The following is a 19,678-nucleotide window of genomic DNA, read 5'->3' on the forward strand; positions in this document are numbered from 1 at the left end:
GGCTAAATGGCTGTCTAACTTATTCCTTTTTGAATATGCAGTTCCTAAGATAAAATCAGGCAGTCAATAACAAGATAAAAGTAAATGTTGGAATATGAAGCAGGCTGGTAGATCCTATCATAAGTTTTATCATTGATTACATAGTTTCTCCAAGGTTGATAACTTTTCAGTTCTTGGTTTAGCCTTTTGTGCAAGCAACATAAGGCCCAAAACTTGATATGCCCATCTCCCATGATGTGAAGTTAGCATTGATTCAACTTGACAATTTACATTTCATATCATAATGAACAGATGTTATTGTTTTTTTCTCTTATGTAGAAGAATAGTCCTGGTTACAGTTTGAAAAGTAACTTTTCTTTTTCTTATCTTTTTTCTTTGTTTGACTTTGATTTTTGTGTTTGACTTCTGAAAAGAGTGCAGTTCATCACTCGGAGGAAGTGCGTATGAAGGCCATACGTCTGGTATTCCATGCACAACTTAATATTGATGCAACAGAATTAGACTATTGGTATAGTCTGAGTTACCTTTTTGGGTGTTGCTTCATTTTTCAGGTGGCAAACAAGCTCTATCCTTTGTCATCTGTTGCTCAACAAATAGAGGATTTTGCGAATGAAATGCTGCTCTCTGTTATTAATGGGGCTCATGCTACAGACAGAACTGAGACTGAAGGATCAAGTACTGAATTACAGAAGGTATTTACTTTGTGCTTTCATAAAATTTGTGTAACAACCCTACCTTCCCTTCTCCCATTTGCAAGAAAATGGCAGTGAAGTTTAATTTAAGGCCGATTGAAATGTTCATATTATTATGTTTTCCTTTCACTGTTAGAGGTTTCGTTTATCAATTGTTCATTTGACTAATTAATGTCAGGTTATAAATAGCACCTAGTCAGAAATTGTGGTTTTTGAGTTCTTTTGTAGAATCCTATTATTAAATGTTTTTCCCTTTTTATGTTTGATTTTTTCTTTTCCATTTGTGTGTGTGTGTGTGCGTGTGTGTGTTTTGTTTTGATTTTGTTCTCTCCCTCCCACCCTCCCTAACCCCAATCCCCCATGTCTGACTGTGGATGGGGGGTTTTGTGTACTAGAACTGCAGTGTTCCTAGATACAACAAATTTTAGGTATTGATTCATAGTTTTAAATTCTGTATAAATCCTATTCATTAGTCACATGCTAACTGATGCATATTGATGTTGGCATGTTGCAATACTTATTTTGCTACGTTAAGATATAATATTTATGAGGATCATCCCTGACATTGATTTATTCCCTCTCCGCATTTAGTTTGTGCCCTTCAGATGCCATTTATAATTGCTGCTTCATCTCAGTATGATCCATACTATCCATGGTCGCTGCCTGGATTTGAAGTTAAATAGTAAATGGTTCAAGAAGATTCAAAACATGATGTAAAAGCTGATGAAAACAAGTTCTAAATTTGAAACAGTGAATATAAATGCTTGAGTTAAATAGGACAGTGTGCTTTGTATACTTCCTATGTACATAGCTAGTACTCCTTTTTTGTTAAGTGCCTTATAATAATTTTTTTTTGCCTATACCACCAAGAGAGGGAGAGAGAGAGAAAAGAAAAAGTAAGGGATTTGAAGCTGTAGTTTTTACCTTGAACTGTTGGGTAGCAGGTTAACATACTGTTGAGATGTCAATATGTTGATGATCTCAGGTATATAACCTTATATATCCATCCTCTTTGGTCAATTTAATTATTAGATTGCCCTTCCCTCACTCTCACCCTATTTGGGCCCTTAACTCACCAACAAAATATTTTTCGGAAGGCATGACAGGTGAGTGTCTGTGGGGAGTTGAACTCCTAATTCCTGATTTGGAGGACATCTATTGATATTAAATGAACTCAACTTACAATATATATACCTATCAAGATAAAAAAAAAAGGAGACTTGCTGTATATCCATTAACATCTTTATTTGTTGTTTCTGTGTATTTTAATGTTTTAACCTTTGACATTGTCATGTTTCAAAACATAGATGAAAACTTGGTTTATTCTTGTATGTCTATTATTCTCTTGGATGTATTTTAGACCCTTGAAGGACTGGCCTTCAAATGAATCAGAATCATGTTGTTTCCTGCTCTGGGAGTCCAACCCAAAGGGCTATTTTGTGATAACTGAGATGATCATTGATTAAAAATGTGGCAAAGTCCTAAATTCCAAATATGATTCAATCATTTGCCATGAGTAAGAATATGTGACTGAGAGAAAAAAAAAAAGAAAAAAAAAAGGAGGATAATTTCTATTTAAATGACCTCTGCATGAACTGATAGTGGATCTATCTAAAACTTGATACTACATCTGAATGCTAATGTCATTCCCTTCTTTTAAATTCTTAATAAAGGGATGTAGAGATATTTGATAAAGCAGTAATTTGATAATTTTTTCTCTCAGAAATGAGAAAGATTAGTGTGGCTTAATGATTTTTATTTTCTTTCTCTAGAGACCTGACTCTTGATGAGCGTCCCTAGGTTTTGAATAAATTTGTGCAAAGCAACATTTTCATGATGCGCATACTTTATGCTGTGAGCTTCCTTTTGGGTATAGATATGAAAAGTGGCAGTAGTGGGACTTGATTTTGAAAAATGCAGTTGTGTTTGGATTTTGATTTTTACAGGATTCCAATCTGGAAAAATCTTCAGATGAACATTCATCAGGCAGTGCAATTGCCAAGGAGATAGCCTCTGATACTCAACAATCATGCACATCTCAGACCATATCATCCTCTTCAATTTCTGAGGCACAACGGTGCATGTCATTATATTTTGCCCTGTGCACAAAGGTCTACCTTATTTTATTTTCAATATAACTTATTGTCGCCTTTCCAACTTCTCAACATACATCATGAGGCTAATGCCCTATACATGATTAGTTAACTTACTACTGCAGAAGCATTCCCTTTTCCGCCAAATATTTGTTATCTACAAGAGCACATCAAAGGCAGTAAAACAGGTTCAGTTCATTTCTGGCCTCTGGTTATCTTATTTAGACATCCAACATTCTTGCTATGAGCTTGTTTTTCTAATCATTTGCATGGTGCAGGCAGTTCATCGCCATATTCCAATTCTAGTTCGCACTATAGGCTCGTCACCAGAGCTTCTGGAAATTATTTCAGATCCACCGCCTGGAAGCAAGAACCTTCTAACTCAGGTTTTGATAATTATATATTTTACTAGATGAATGCAAAAGATTCAAGTAACTAAACCCAGTTTTGCTTCTCCTTGTGGTAGGTTTTACGGACACTGACAGATGGGGCAGTTCCTTCTCCAGAATTAATATTTACCATTAGAAAGTTATACGATTCAAAAGTAAAGGTATAGCATCTTATTTTCTTTATAATTGAAACAAAAGAACTAACTTTGTTAATATATGTTTGGTTTTGATTGATTGCAGGATATAGAGATTTTGATTCCGATATTATCATTTCTACCAAAAGATGAGGTTTTTCGCATTCCTCTTTTAGGTTTCTTATTTTTATATCATTATCCCTTTCTTTGTTGCCATACCATATATCTGTGCCTGTTGTCTGTTAAACTTTCTATAATGAAATTCTATTTATGTAATTATAATGTCATGTGTACCTAGACATTTGACAATCTGTTGGTGACTGTTTCAGAAGTCATTCTGTCCTTTCTGACTTAATATTTCAGAATTATTGCAATGCTTGTTTTCAAGCCCTTTCTAGGGTTTAGATGTGATATATATATATATTTTTTTTGCAAAACCTACGTAATTCTTCTGAGCTATTAGTTTATATTGTGAATTCAGAACACTAAATATCTTCAAATTGCCTAAAGTATATTGAGTTCTTATTTTGCTTTGATTGGATAAGCTTGGATACCACCATTTTGTCAATCTCCTGCTTACACAATTTTGTCAATTTTGCACTGCATTGAACAAGAATTTTATATAAGGACCCTACCATGGTAAGAAATGTATGGTAGCCATTGTCGCTTGTGTTATGTTAGAGAGGCGTTTTAATTTTACATCATGCCAAGAATTCATGTTATTTTAGATTTCCCTCCCATCCAAAATTCTTTATCTAGGATTATTAGCACTGGATCGCTTCTTCTTAAAGAATGTCCATATTTGATGTAGGACAATCCTAAGATAGTTGTCTATATGATCAAATAGGGTGGGTTAGAGCTATGATGTTATAGGATTAAAGGAGGGGAACAAGAATAAAATTATAGCACTGGGGAAAAGTTAAATGAGGTTAGAAAAACAATATAGAGAAGAAAGATTGAAAGCCTTGGAGCTTGTTTTGCTGTGTTTTTGAAAACAGTTCTTGAAAAACGATTTTTGTGGATAATTCTTAAAAACAATTCTCAATTTTTTTCTGGAATAAGATTCTATTTGGGAAAGCAAATATGAAAAATAGTTTTCTCAGCTTATTCTCCACGGGAGTGTTATGCACTTATGTGCAATGTAAAAATTTTCAAAGTATTCTCTATACTTTCAATGGTTTCTCATAACACATAAAAATGAAAAAGAAAAAAAAAGGAAAGAAAGAAAGAAAGAAAGAAAAATCTGAAACCACCTCAAATTTGTCTTATATATATATATATATTAACAAATTTTTAAAAACCATTTCCAGTAAAAAAAATTGCCAAACACATTTTTTAAGTTAAGAGTAGAAAACTATTTTCAAGATCAGTTTCTGAACAAATCCTTAAAGTTTCCTTTAGCCTAGGAGTCTCACCTAGAGGAAAATTGATGAATTATCACCATTGAAAATTCAAGGCATGCAAGAAAACTTAATATTATTCCTCATCAGTTTTGTTTTACAACAATTAGCATTATTTATAGGCTTTCAAAAATCCTAAAAATGGAATAAAAGCATAAACATAGAAACTAAATTGATATAGTAACTTATTAGAACTCTTAATTCCTTCTTCAAATTATTAAATCTTCTAAATAAAAAAATTATTAAAAAAATAAAAACTTCTTTTTAAATTTAGAAACTTAATATATAAATTTCTTGTAGTAAGAGTCTCTAATAAAGAAGACTTTTAGAATTTCTTTTAAGGAGAAATTCCCAATAAAAAAGTTTCACTAAATGAAACTCAAATACTAACTAATAACTAATTATGAATTTAGAGAACCAAAAAAACTGAAAAATACCTAAATGCTCTTGATAGAGTAATTTAGAAACTTTTTTATTTCGTTCCATTTCTTTCTTGAGTAGATTTTGGAGATTCGACTCCATAAATTTTTTTGGAACTGCTGGCTTAATATGCATCCTACTCGAATGAGGTACATCACATCTATAGTGATAGTCATTATAAATCTACACAAATGAAATTTATAAGGAAAAAGAAGTGTCTATAAATCCTTACATGTAGATTCACGTAAGGAAGAGATAAAGAGATAAAGCGGGAAATAGTTATATCCATGTAATAAGTATAATTAGAAAAAAAAAATTAAAGAAAGAGAAAACATTATGAGCTAAATAGCGGTATTCAATGCAATAAAAGTGTCTCTGACATGGATCTCACACCTGTACCAGTGTTGTTTCGTGTTAACATGGGTATTTCGGTTGAAATTAACATGTCCATGTATAACAAGTATCTATTATGCGTTTTGTAAGGCATGATTATTTTCTTCCTAAGTGTGATTGCTTATGAAGTTTGAAGTGTGGAGAAAGTAAGCTCAGGTGAAAAGGATTCGGAAACTCAGAACACAGAGGATTTGTTGAAATATCGCCCAAACCCAGACATGCTGATTAGCAAGACAGATATGACTTTTGAGGCAAATAGAGATTATTGTTCTATCTTGGAGGAGACTGATCTGTGCTAATGAAGAAATAGAGAGAAAGAAGAAACAATCTCCATCTATGACAAGGGAAAACAAGATGAAGGAAGGTCCAAGGGGTGGAAGAAGATGGCTTGTTGTGGAGTCTAAATCTTTTGAGCTTTTGATTGATGATGTAGGAGGAAAGTCGACAGGTGCATTTGGGAGAGATGCAGAGGACTAACCTCTTGGATCAGATTTGGGGATGCAAGCCTTAGTTGTTTGTTGGTTGGAGTTGAGACTTGCTGTAGAGGTAGTGATGATAGAAGCTGGTCCCTTGTTTGGGAGGAGGAGGGAAGGAAGTATAGTTTGGAGCGTCGTTCAAATGAGGTGGGAAGATTTATCCTTTGCTTAGTTTGTGATATAGAGGCAAAACGCTTTTGCCTAATTTTTCCAGAAGGGAAGGGGTTGTTTGGTGGTTGGAATATTTTGGCAGAGAAGTTGAGAGGGGTTGGGGTAGTTCCCACTGGAGGTTTAAAGGATCCTCTTTCCATTGAGGTGCTTATGAAGGAAAAAGAACTAATACCAAGGACCTATGCGGATGTTGCAAAATAAAAAACGGGTAGGTTAGGAGATAAGGTCTGGTTGGAGTTGGGAAGGAGGAAGATGCATGGAAGACTAGAGCAGTTGGATCGCTGTTTAGTGGGTAGATGGGAAAATGTTTTGATCCCTTCCCCTGAGTTGGATTTTCTGAAAAATTGGGTTGTTCAAGCTTGGCTCCTCAAAGGGAGGTTGAACATAGTTGTGTTGGGAAGAGGACTCTTGCTTTTTGAGTTTTAGTTGTTAAGTGAGGCCGAGCGTGTTCTTGCTAGAGAGAAGAGAAGGGTGAAAGACAATGTCTTATTTATGGAAAAATGGTACCCGGAGGTGGGGTGCTTTTGTACTGGAACCAACGTAAACGAGGCTTGGGTGAGAGTGTTGGGTCTTCCTCTTCACTTTTGGAGCCGCTAGGTGTTTAAATTGATAGGTGATGGTTGTGGTGGTTTCATAGCAGTGGACGAAAACACAGATTCTATGGCAAGTTGCAATGGGCTAGAATTTTGGTGAAGGTGGTTGGTAGGGACTTACCTACCTCTGTTCAGATTGGGGTTGGGGCAAGGTGTTTCTTAGTCCATTTGTGGTGGGAATCCCTGCCTTGGTTCTCTCAAGTGGTGCTGGAGGGAAGTATTCTTAGGGAGGGGGTTCCAGTGGATGAAGAAGAAGCAGGGGGAAGACCACGTGTCGCGTGTAGTGGAAGAGTGTTGGAGAAGGAGGTGCAGTCCAAGGTGCAGACTTAAGTACAAGTTGTGCCGCCTTGTGGAAGTTCTTCAAAAAGTGCTACAGGCTTTTCCTCTGACTACTCTGCAGGGGGGTCTAGTCCTGAGGTAATTGATGGAGAAGAAAGCCTAAGGAATAGGGGTCAAGGTGCAAGGGGTGTAGCCAAAGTGGGTGGCCATGGTTTTGGGCCTGATCTTTGGGAGGCCCAGAATAGAAGTGGGCTAGGGGAGGGTTTTCATGAGACTGCTCTAGTGGAGGCCCCGCTGCAAGGTATGGATAGCGATCCAAGGCCCATCTTGTTAAAAGAATGGGTGGTGGGTTGTGAAGAGAGGCCCTTTTTCCTGAAGGGTTCTTTAGTGGGCTGCGAGGGGTTCTCCGAAATGGGCTTCGGGCTTGGAGTAGGGGGCTTAAAAGGAGATAGGGCTCTTTTCTCTTCGGCGGTGGCAGAGATGGGCTTCAGAGGAGGATTTGCATGCTCAAGTTAGAGGATAAGGGGCTCGCTTGCTTTCTCGGAGGGGCTATGAGGGAATCAGAGTCTCTTACGATGAACGCTAGAGCGAAGATCATTGATGAAGCGTTGGCAGTTGAGGCATCTAGGTACGATTCCTTTCCCGCTGTCTTTGGGGGGGATCGGGACTTCTTCTCTTCTTCTCCTTCCTCTGGGTTTGATCGGGCTTTGGTGGTGGGGGATTTTTCTAGCTCGGGAGGGGTAGACACCGTTGAAGGAGTCGGTTTTCAGGCTCCGTTGTGTGTTGTGTTGACTGATGGAAGTCCGTGGGTGATGGAAACATAAGGGGGAAAGTCTTTGGCTGAGATTAGAGTAAGAGAAGAAGTTGATGAGCCCGAGTTTGATGAGGCACGACAGAAAAGGGAGGTTTCTGGCAGTAGTTGGGATGATAGTAGTTTGACAAAGTTTAGCAAATCTTTGGGGTTTACAACAGAAGGTGTTGAAGGGGAAATCTTAAAATTGCTTCTAAGATTGAAAAACAGAAGAGACCAAGGTAAGAATAGGGGAACTTTAGGGACGACTAGGTTTGATCGAGAAGTAAAAAAGTTAGAATGTTCGATTAATTATGACGGAGTGAGCAAGAAGAATGGTACAAACAGAAGATGAGGGGATAGAGCTCTGTGTTTTAAATGAAGATTAAGATCTTATCTTGGAATGTTTGAGGGGTAAATGACAAAAATAAGAGGAAAATAATTAAAGCCTTAATAAGTTCCCAAAAAGTGGATTTGGTCTATCTGCAGGAGACTAAAATGACAGAAATGTCTTTAGGGGTGGTGCGAAGTCTAGGAGTGGGGAGCCTTGAATGCTAGGGGTGCAACTGGAGGGGTGGTAGTTTTTTGGGATAACAGAGTGTTGGAGCTAGTAGGGATGGAGGTGGGTCTTTTCTCCATTTCCTGTTGGTTCAAAAATTGTGGAGATGGTTTCGTATGGATTTTTTCAGGAGTGTATGGTCCTACTATGAAAAGATTTAGAGAATTTTTTTGGGAAGAGTTAGGGGCTATTCGCGGGCTTTGGAATGACCCTTGGTGCATTGGAGGAGACTTCAATATGATTAGATTTCCAGATGAGCGTAGAAGAAGAAGGAGGGTGTCTCCGTCAATGAGAAGATTCTCGGAGGTGATCGATAATCTGGATTGAGGGATCTCCCTCTTCAGGGGGGCCCGTTTACTTGGAGTGGTTGGTTGAACAACCAAGCCATGTCAAGATTGGATTAGTTTTTGGTGTAGGAGGACTGGGAGGGCCATTTTAGTGGGGTGGTGCAATGTACTCTTCCTAGACTAGTGTCTAATCACTTTCTCATCCTGTTGGATGGGGGAGGGGTGAGGAGGGGGCCAACCCCTTTTCGGTTTGAAAATATGTGGTTGAAGGAGGAGGGTTTTTAAGGATCTACGGAAGGGATGGTGGCAAGGTTTAAGTTTTAGTGGATCCTCTAGCTTCATCCTTGCAGAGAAATTAAAGGCTCTGAAGGCTATTTTAAAAATTTGGAATGAGGATGTTTTTGGGAAGGCGGAGGTGAATAAGAGATTGGCCTTGGACAAAGTGGCTCTCTAGGATGCTCAGGAGAAGTTGCGTTCTTTATCTTTGGAGGAGCTGGAAGCTAGAAATGAAGCAAAGGGGGATTATAAGAAATGGGCTCTTATGGAGGAGATTTCTTAGAGACAAAAATCAAGAGAAGCATGGTTGAGGGAGGCTTATAGAAATACGAGCTTCTTTCATAGGATGGCCAACTCCCATAGAAGGAGAAATTGTTTGTCTAAGATTAAAATAAATGGAACGTGGTTAATAGAAGAGCAGGATATTAAGGGGGGTGTGGTCAGTGCTTTCAAGGACCTTTTGACAAATCATGGTGATTGGCATCCAACTTTGGAAGGTTTGAAATTTGATAGAATTGACGTTGAGGAAGCAGCTATATTGGAGGAGGTATTTACAGAGGAAGAGGTTTTTTCCGTTCTCTCAGATTTGAACGGGGATAAGGCTCTTGGTCCAGATGGATTCTCTCTAAGTTTCTGGCAGTTCAACTGGGATTTTGTGAACGAAGAGGTTATGGGTTTTTTGAAAGAGTTCCATGAGCATTGTAGATTTGTAAGGAGTTTGAATTCCACTTTCCTGGTTCTAATCCCAAAAAACCCGGGCATGGAGGACCTTAGAGATTTCAGAATGATTAGTTTGGTGGGAGGCTTGTATAAATTGTTGGCAAAAGTGCTAGCTAATAGGCTTAAGAAGGTAGTGGGAAAGGTGGTGTCTTCAGCTCAAAACGCTTTCGTTGAAGGAAGACAAATTCTTGATGCTGCCTTAATTGCCAATGAGGCAATAGACTCTTTGTTGAAACGAAATGAGAGTGGGGTGTTGTGCAAGTTGGATATAGCGAAGGCATATGATCACTTAAACTGGAATTTTTTGTTGTTTGTGATGCAAAGAATGGGTTTTGGAGAGAAGTGGATTGGTTGGATTTCCTGGTGCATTTTCACAGCAACGTCTTTTGTTTTGATCAATGGCACCCCGGCGGGATTCTTCAATAGTTCAAGGGGGCTACGTTAGGGGGATCCACTTTCTCCCTACTTATTTGTGATCGGGATGGAGGCTCTTAGTAGGCTCATCTTTAGAGCAGTGAGGGAGGGAGGGTATCTTTCAGGCTGCAAGATAAAGGAAAGAAGTGGTGATGAGGTTTTGGTCTCTCATTTGTTGTTCGCTGATGATACATTAGTCTTTTGTGAAGCTTCCCAAGATCAGATGGCTTACTTAAGCTGGTTGTTGATGTGGTTTGAAGCCATCTCAGGTTTGAGAATCAACTTGGATAAGAGTGAAATTTTGCCGGTGGGGAGAGTAGAGAATCTGGAGGTTTTGGCTCTTGAGGTTGGTTGTAAAGTGGGAAGGCTACCAACTTCTTACTTGGGGCTTCCTTTGGGTGCGCATCATAAGTCCGTGGTTGTTTGGGATGGGGTGGAAGAGAGTTTTCGGAAAAGGCTTGCCATGTGGAAAGGACAATTTATCTCTAAAGGAGGGAGAATCACCTTAATTCAAAGCACACTGTCTAATATGCCCATCTATTTGATGCCCTTATTGCGGATCCCAAGAGTGGTTAGTTTAAGATTGGAAAAGATTTAAAGGGTTTTTTTGTGGGGAGGGGGTGCTTTGGAGAGGAAGTCTCATCTAGTAAATTGGGATACCGTATATTTGGACAAAAAGAAGGGTGGTTTGGGAGTTAGACGACTTTCTACTCTCAATAGGCCCTGTTATGTAAGTGGAACTGGTGCTTTGCGAATGAAAGAGAGACTCTTTGGAGGAATGTCATTAGTAGGAAGTTTGGGGAGGAAGAAGGGGGTTGGTATACTAGAGAAGTTAGGGAGGGTATTGGAGTAGGCTTATGGAAGGAAATAAGGAAGGAAGGGTCTCTTTTGCAAAACAAAGTTGTATTTTCTGTGGGGGATGGTAGAAAGGTGAAATTTTGGAAAGATAATTGGTGTGGGAACTTCGCTCTTTGTAATTCTTTTCCCTCTTTGTATGCATTTGCGTCTTATAAAGAGGCTTGGTTAGTGGAGTTGTGGGACTCTTTGGGAGAGGAAGGGGTTTGGAGCCCTAGGTTCTCTAGGCCCTTCAATGACTGGGAGGTGGAGGAGGTGGAGAGATTACTTTTGACAATCCGGGGAAGGAGGCTTAATCCTCATTTGGAAGATAGAGTGCTGTGGAAAGAGACTAAGGATGAGATTTTCTCAATTAAATCTCTTTATAGTGCTCTAGTTTCAAGAAGTGTTGTTCAGTTTCCTAATAGCATTATTTGGAGTCCCTGTGTTTCTACCAAAGTTGGTTTTTTTGTTTGGGAAGCCTCTTGGGGTAAGGTGTTAACTTTGGATCAACTTAAAAAGTGGGGGTGGATTTTAGCTAATAGATGCTTCCTTTGTTGTGTGGAAGAAGAGTCTATTGATCATATTCTTATTCATTGCACTAAGGCAAAAGTTTTATGGGAGTTATTGTTTGCTCTTTTTGGAGGTACTTGGGTTCTTCCTCTTTCGGTTAGAGATACCCTTCTTGGTTGCCGTGGTTTTAATATGGACAAGAAGCGTAGAAATGTGTGGAAGGCAGCCCCTTTGTGTCTTTTTTGGGCGGTTTGGAAGGAAAGAAATATGATTGCTTTTGAAAATGAGGAGCTTTCGATTCATAGGTTGAAAATTTCTTTTGTATGTAATCTTTGGTTTTGGACTAAGTTGGTTGTAAATGAAGGTCCTCTTCCTTTATTCAGTTTTTTTGATTGGTTAGGTTCTAGATGAGGGCTGGTGATATTTGTTTCCCCTCTTCTTTTGTTCGTGCCTTCTGGCACCTCTTGTGTACCCCCTGTATGCTTTTGGGTTAGCCTTAAGGTACCCTTTTTCTAATATATTTCTTTCTCTGTGTTTTTACTTATAAAAAAAAAAGTGTGATTGCCAAGGTTTTTTTTTTTTTTTTTGACTTTTTTTTTCTTTTCATTTTTAACCCTTTCATTTTGGTTTATAATTCAAGATATTTTTGTAGTGCTGAAAATCTAAGTGCATGTCTAGTAACCTTTTCGAAAATGGTTTTCAAAAAGTAGTTTCCAAGAATAGTTTTGAGAACAATTTTCAAAAACAATTCTTGTGAATAGTTCTTAAAAACAATTCTTAATTATTTTTAGGAACAAAATTCTGTTTGTGAACTCAAATAAGAAAAATGGTTTTATCCACTCATTATTCATGAAGGTATTATGCACTTATGTACAATGCAAAATTCCCAAATTTCAATTGTTTTTCAGAACGCTCTACCAAAAAAAACAAAACTGAAGACAGCACATAATTGTTCTAAAAAACATGTTTTTAGAATAAATTCTCAAAAAACTATTTTCTATCAAAAATTTGCCAAGCATGGTTTTTGAGTTAAAAATTCTAAAGACTACTGAGTTCCCAAACTGGCCTTAAGATCCTATGGCATGTATTTTTGTAATCTTAGTTGATAATGTATACAGGTGAGAAGGTGTAGAGAAGTCTAGTTAGACAAACCTAAACCTCTCTAAAATTTCTCTTTCTCCTTTCTCCTCATCTTTTTCCTAGCCTTAGTCCCAATCTCACAAGTTTTACTTCTAACTCGATATCAAAGTACCAATCAATCCTAGACTTTATTGTAAATTGGATAGATCATTTCTAAAATATAATAACAAAATAAAAATATTCTGAAATTTCTGTGGTTGAACAGATTGATTTTTCTGTTAGTGGTAGTGCCATTTGCCCATTTATTTGAGGCCATTTAGTTGAACTTTTATATATCTCTATGATTTTTATGAATTTCAATCATGTTTTTGTTCTGAAATTTGAGGAGAAATGATCCCATTGACAACATGATGATAGACTAATGAATCCTTCGTTTAAGGTTAGGCATCATTTGCTTTACTCGTTGGAATTAAGTTTTTCTAAGTTGGGGAGAATGGTGGGTAACAATATTCAGCAGGAATAATTTATTTTATTAGAAGTGATTTAGTAGTTTTTTTTGGGGTCAATTTTCTCGTTGTTTTACTTTCTAATTTGATTTAAAAGGGAGTCATGTTCCTACTTTAGTCTTACTAGGAAAAGAAGTTCCACGAGTCTATATAAACTTATGTAAATTTTAATGAATAGAACTTATTATGAAGAACTAGGTAGCTTCTTAAGGTGTGATGACCTTCTCTAGGTATGATTGCCTAGGAATCTTGGTGTGATTGCCAAGATCTATTTTTGTCGTTTCATTTTACTTATGTATGATTGCTTAGGAAACTTTAGGTGTAATTGCATAGAAACCTTTGTGTGGTTGCCATGGGTCTGTCTTTTCTTTTCTTTCTTTTTCTTGTATCTTCTTAGATCCATCATCTCATTATACAACAAAAGGAATTTTTAAATAGTGCTGGATTTTTTTTATGGTTCTGTATCAAAGTTATTTTTTTCTTCTATTTTTGCAACTTTACATTTTTCTTGCTCTTTTAGTCTTTTTCTGCTTTAGCTTTCATTATGCATTGCTTTGTCATCAATTTTAGTTTTCTGCTCTAGTGTTTGTTCCTTGCTGTGAAGGATTTTAATAGCTTGTTTTTTTAGGTTTTTCTGATCTTTCCTCACCTTGTAAATCTTCCGCTGGAAAAGTTCCAAGCGATACTTGTTCATACACTTCAGGTATTTTTCTTTCCAAGGTTCTCCTAGATACCATTGATATTCTCTAGTATTTGGTGATTGCTCTAATCATCTAATCAGTATATTTGTGGGAGCATTATAGATTACATATGCAGATTGTGGCATCTCTTAGAATTGTCTAAGAAAGAGTGTATTTCTTGACTCCGGTTTGAGTTAAACAGTGCATATTAGAATGTAAACTTTCAGGCACTGAACATTTGTAATCTTGCATTCCCATTTTGAACTTCTAGCACTTGCATTTGATATTACTAATGCCATGCCTTTCATATCTGTTGCTTTCCTGGTTTATCTATGTAATTGTTTCATCTAGAGCTTTGTCTCAAACTTTCCTTTCTTTTTAGCTGTCTTAAATTCATTTTAGCAATTGACCTTTTTATTCATAACATTATATTTATCACAAACAGTTTATTGGTTGCTAAATGAAGCTGAAGTCCTCTGTTGAAAGGGCGAGGCTGGAGGAGCCTTTTTCTGAGCAGGAGGTTTCCAAGGCTCTTAAGGGCTTTAGTGGGGATAAAGTGCTTGGGCCTGATGGTTTTTCTATGGCTTTTTGACAATCCTCATGGGGGTTTGTGAAGGAGGAGGTCATGGGGTTTTTCAGGGAGTTTCATGATCACAATTGTTTTATCAGAAGAATGCAACTTTCCTAGTCTTGATCCCAAAAAAGGGGGTGTGGAAGATTTAAGGGATTTCATGCCAATTAGTTTGGTGGGAGGGCTGTACAAGTGGCTGGCTAAAGTGTTAGCCAATGGGTTAAAGCTGGTAGTGGGTAAGGTGGTCTCCAAGGCCCAAAATGCCTTTGTGGAGGGTAGACAAATTCTGGATGCTGCCCTTGTTGCTAATGAAGTCATAGATTTGATTTTGAAGAGTAATGAGGGGGTGGTGTTGTGCAAGCTTGATATAGAAAAGGCGTATGATCATGTAGATTGGTCCTTGCTTTCAATTATGGATATGATGGGTTTTGGGGAGATATGGCTCTGGTGAATGCAGTGGTGCATCTCTACAACGAGTTTTTCCGTTTTGGTTAACGAGACTTCCTCAGGATTCTTCCAAAGTTCTAGAGGTTTAAGGCAGGGAGACCCACTCTCACTGTACTTATTTGTGATTGCCATGGAGGCACTTAGCTGCATTCTAAGGAGAGCTTTAAGTGGGGGTTTTTTGTCAGCTTGTAAGGTGAGGGTTAGAGGGGGTGAAGGGGCTCATGTGTCCCACTTATTATTCGTCGATGATACTTTGGTTTTCTATGGGGCTTCTCAAGATTAGATGAAGTATTTAAGTTGGACTCTAATGTGGTTTGAGGCCATTTCGGGGTTGAGAATTAATTTGGATAAAAGTGAGTTAACCCCATGGGATGTGTGGAAAATGTGGAAGCTTTGGCTGCAGAACTTGGTTGTAAGGTTGAGAGTCTCCCCTCTTATTTGGGATTGCCTTTGGGAGCTCCTTTTAAGTCCATGGTTGCATGGGATGGAGTGGAGGAGAGGTTTTGAAAGAGACTAGCAATGTGGAAGAGACAATACATCTCTAAAGGAGGGAGGCTCACTTTGATTTGGAGTACTTTGGCTAACTTGCCCATTTATTTCATGTTTGAGCTTACTTTGCCTAGGACGGTCAAATGGAGGTTGAAGCAAATTCAAAGAGATTTTTTGTGGGGAGGTGGGGCTCTTGAGCGGAAACCTCATCTTGTAAGATGGGCGCTTGTTTGCTTAGACAAAAGAAAAGGAGATTTGGGGGTGAAGTGTCTTTCTTCTCTTAATAAGGCACTTTTGTGAAAATGGAGTTGGAGGTTTGCAAATGAGAGAGGGGCCTTGTGGAATCAAGTGATTAGGGGAAAGTATGGGAGGAACAAGGGGGTTGGTGCTCCAAGGAAGTGAGGGGTGGGTATGGCGTGGGGTTGTGGAAAGCAATTAGGAGGGAGTGGGATGTTGTAAGTTGTAAACTCTCCTTTGTGGTGGGCAATGGTTAGAGGGTGAGATTTTGGAAGGATAGATGGTGTGGAGATTCACCTTTTTGTGTTGCTTTTCCTACTTTGTTTGCTATAGATACGTTGAAGGACGCCGGGGTAAAAGATGTGTGGAGTTTCATTGAGGGAGGGGGGAGTTGGAGCCCGCATTTTGCTAGACCCTTAAATGATTGGGAGATGGATGAGGCGGATAGTTTTTTATTGGGTCTTAATGGGAAGAGTGTTTAGTGGGATATGTAAGATAGAGTGCTTTGGATAGAGACTAAATGTGGGAAGTTCTCTGTTAAGTCTCTCTACAAAGCTCTAGAATCTAACCCATCGGCCTCTTTCCCATCGATTGTCATTTGGAATTCATGTGTGCAGCCCATGGGGAGGGGGGAGTTGGAGCCCGCATTTCTTTAGACCCTTCAACGATTGGGAGATCGATGAGGCGAATAGTTTTTTGTTGGGTCTCAATGGGAAGAGTGTTCAGTGGGATGTGGAAGATAGAGTGCTTTGGATAGAGACTAAATGTGGGAAGTTCTCTGTTAAATCTCTCTCTACAAAGCCCTAGAATCTAGCCCATCAGCCTCTTCCCATCGATTGTCATTTGGAATTCATGTGTGCAGCCCAAGTGAGTTTTTTTTGGGTGGGAAGCAACTTGGGGGAAGGCTCTTACTTTGGACCAGCTTCAGAAAAGAGGATGGCCTCTAGCGAATAGATGCTACCTTTGCCAAATGCATGAGGAATCGATAGATCACATCCTCCTCCACTGTGCCAAGACAAGGACTATTTGAGCGTTGTTTTTCACTGTCTTCGGGGTGCAGTGGCTGCTGCCAGCCTCTGTTAAAATGACACTCTTGGGTTGGAACAGATCTTTTGTGGGAGAAAAGAGAGAGGAAGTTTTGAGAGCAGACCTTTTATGTATTTTTTGGACTGTTTAGAAGGCAAGGAACAAAATTTTGTTTGAAGATGTTGTGCTATCCATTCAAAAACTTAAGAGTTCTTTTATTTATCTTCTTTGGTCGGAGACGAAATTGTTCCTAAAAGATGGTTCTTCGACTTTAGTTGGTTTCATTGATTGGATAGGTTCTTGTCGAGGGTGGTCTTTTTTGGCCCCTCCGCTTTTGAAGGCTGTTTTTTGTCCCAGCCGGGGAGGGGGGTGCTCCTATGCTGTATCTTTTTGAGTCACTATTTTAGCGTCTCTTTTCAATACAATTTCTTCTTTTTTACTTATCAAAAAAAAAATTTATCATAAACAGTTTAACTCAGTATCTTATTGTCAGTAACAGTGTATATGTTTCTGAGTTGACCAAAATGTTTTTGTTGTTTACCTTGGGTCCTCTTCGTGTGTTTGAATTCTTGCTTTGCTTATTGATGCACATATATTTCGTTATTTTTCTCCAGAGAAGTTATTACCCAGTTTAAACAATCTGTTTGTAAGGAACTCTCCAGAAGAGCCTTTACTCGAGAGGAACTGCCAACAGACACATTTACTTCTGAATTTATTTAACATTCAGTTTGCTTGTAGAATGCATATGAATATCTAAGTTTCATCTTGTATTTCTTCATTTTCTGAATTCTGTTAAAACTTACCGGAAATGTATTTGAACAGGGTTCATCTCATTCTGGTCCAGTGCTCACTCCAGCTGAAGTTTTAATTGCTATCCATGGGATTGATCCTGATAGAGATGGAATTCCGCTGAAGAAGGCATATATTCTTCCTTTCTTCCCATCTTTTCCCCAAAGCTGACCAAGTAACACAGCTAACCAATATTAATCTATGGGCAGGTCACAGATGCATGCAATACTTGTTTTGAGCAGCGGCAGATATTCACTCAACAGGTTCTTGCAAAGGTCTTGAATCAATTGGTTTGTATCACTGGAAACTTATAACTTTGTCAACAACACCTTTAACTACTACTTGAATTCACAAATGACCAAGAATGTTCCCATCAGGTTGAGCAGATTCCTCTTCCCTTATTATTCATGCGTACAGTACTACAAGCTATAGGTGCTTTTCCTGCCCTGGTAAAAACTTTAAAACCTTCTACATTATGGCGCTTGGTAATTGCATGATTTTATTTATAAATGATTTATTTCAATATTACTGATGCATATTGGTTGTTAGGTAAATAAACAAATATTTTAGCAGCACATACTGAAAGAAGATTTCAGATTTTAGACCTATTAGCTTGATCACTTGTCTCTATAAGGTAATAGCCAAAGTTCTATCAGGGCGATTAAGAGGAGTACTACACGAAACTATCCACTCTACTCAAGGTGCTTTTGTTCAAGGGAGACAAATTTTGGATGCAGTTCTTATAGCCAATGAGATAGTGGATGAGAAAAGGTGATCAGGGGAGGAAGGAGTTGTCTTCAAAATTGACTTTGAAAAGGCTTATGACCATGTGAATTGGGATTTTTTGGATCACATGTTGGAGAAGAAGGGGTTTAGTCCTAAATGGAGGAATTGGATGAGAGGTTGTTTGTCTTCGGTCTCTTATGCTATTTTAGTGAATGGAAATGACAAAGGGTGGGTCAAGGCATCTAGAGGATTAAGGCAAGGTGACCCTTTATCCCCTTTTTTGTTCACTATTGTCGCAGATGTGTTGAGCAGAATGATGTTGAGAGCTGAGGAAAAAAGTATGTTGAAGGGTTTCAAGGTAGGTAGAAATAGAATTAGGGTGTCCCATTTGCAATTCGTAGATGATACCATCTTCTTTTCTAACTCTTATGCGGAAGAGCTGCAAACTCTCAAGAGTTTATTGTTAGTGTTTGTGCAAATTTTTGGGCTTAAGGTCAATCTTGACAAGAGTAATCTTTTTGGCATCAACCTTGATCATAATCATCTCTCTAGGTTAGCCTTGTTGCTTGATTGCAAGGCTTCTGATTGGCCTATACTCTACCTGGGTCTTCTTTTGGGAGGGAATCCAATTGCTTGCGGATTCTGGGATCTAGTGATTGAGAGAATCTCAAGGAGATTAGACGGGTGACAAAAAGGCTTACTTGTCTTTCGGTGGTAGGATAACTCTTATCCACTCTTGCCTTTCCCACATTCCTAGCTATTTTCTCTCTCTGTTTAAGATTCCCGCTTCAGTGGTTGCAAAAATTGAGAGATTGCAAAGGGATTTCCTTTGGTCAAGGGTTGGGGAAGGTAAGAGAGATCATCTTGTTAGTTGGGATGCAGTGTGTAAGCCGAGGGTAAAAGGGGGTTTAGGGTTTGGGAAGATTTCTTTAGGGAATCTCGCTCTTTTAGGGAAGTGGTTGTGGAGGTATCCTAGGGAGAGTACAACTTTGTGGCATTAGGTCATTCTAAGCATTTATGGGACACATTCAAATGGTTGGGATGCCAACACTTTAGTCAGATGGTCACATCGTTGTCCTTGGAAGGCTATTGCACAAGTATACTCGGTTTGTGGTAGGAGATGGGGAAAAAATTTGCTTTTGGGAAGATTTGTAGTGGGGGACTAGCCTTTGAAATCCCAATATCCAAGACTATTTAGAGTAGTCACGGATAAAAATATTTCTATATCTTCAATTCTCGGTTATGTTCGCCTTTTCTCTTGGAACTTTAATTTCCGTTGTAATCTATCCGATTCCGAGATCGAAGATCTAGGCTGCCTCATGCAATCTCTTGATTGTGCGCATTTATCCACTTCGGCTTCAGATGCGAGATCCTGGTCTTTATCTTCTTCAGGATTGTTTACAGTCAAGTCCTTCTTTATAGCCTTGTCCGAAATGCCCGATTTATCTCCACTTTTCTCTACTAAGTTTGTATGGAATTCTCAAATCCCTTTCAAAGTCAAGTCCTTTGTCTGGTTAGTGGCACACAAGAAGGTAAATACTAATGACTTGCTACAATTGAGAAGACCCTACAAAACTCTTAGTCCTGACATTTGTAAGTTGTGCATAAAGTAAGGAGAATCAGCAGATCATCTTTTCCTACATTGTTCTTCGTCAATGGGGTTGTGACACAAATTATTTCAGTTAGCCAAGATG

General features: G+C 38.5%; 1 protein-coding gene across 2 annotated transcripts in view; it reads left to right on the forward strand.

Moving 5' to 3' along the window:
* LOC100262578 (uncharacterized) overlaps positions 1-19,678 on the forward strand; it is a 47,766-nt gene that overhangs the window by 24,331 nt on the left and 3,757 nt on the right. Inside the window, exons 13-23 of one of the 2 annotated variants that reach the window (XR_002030671.2) lie at positions 414-461; positions 552-692; positions 2,639-2,803; positions 2,911-2,973; positions 3,064-3,171; positions 3,252-3,335; positions 3,415-3,462; positions 13,648-13,722; positions 17,292-17,387; positions 17,468-17,548; positions 17,636-17,690. Coding sequence is in view for 1 of the 2 variants with exons in the window: in XM_010654995.3 (XP_010653297.1) it covers positions 414-461; positions 552-692; positions 2,639-2,803; positions 2,911-2,973; positions 3,064-3,171; positions 3,252-3,335; positions 3,415-3,462; positions 13,648-13,722; positions 17,292-17,387; positions 17,468-17,548; positions 17,636-17,707 (981 nt within the window). In the remaining variant the exon portion in view is untranslated. Of the gene's footprint in view, positions 1-413; positions 462-551; positions 693-2,638; positions 2,804-2,910; positions 2,974-3,063; positions 3,172-3,251; positions 3,336-3,414; positions 3,463-13,647; positions 13,723-17,291; positions 17,388-17,467; positions 17,549-17,635; positions 17,708-19,678 lie in introns of both variants that reach the window. The other variant, XM_010654995.3, reaches the window with a different exon arrangement.

This window comes from Vitis vinifera, chromosome 8 (genome assembly GCF_030704535.1).
Source record: "Vitis vinifera cultivar Pinot Noir 40024 chromosome 8, ASM3070453v1".
NCBI classification, from domain to species: Eukaryota; Viridiplantae; Streptophyta; class Magnoliopsida; order Vitales; family Vitaceae; genus Vitis; species Vitis vinifera.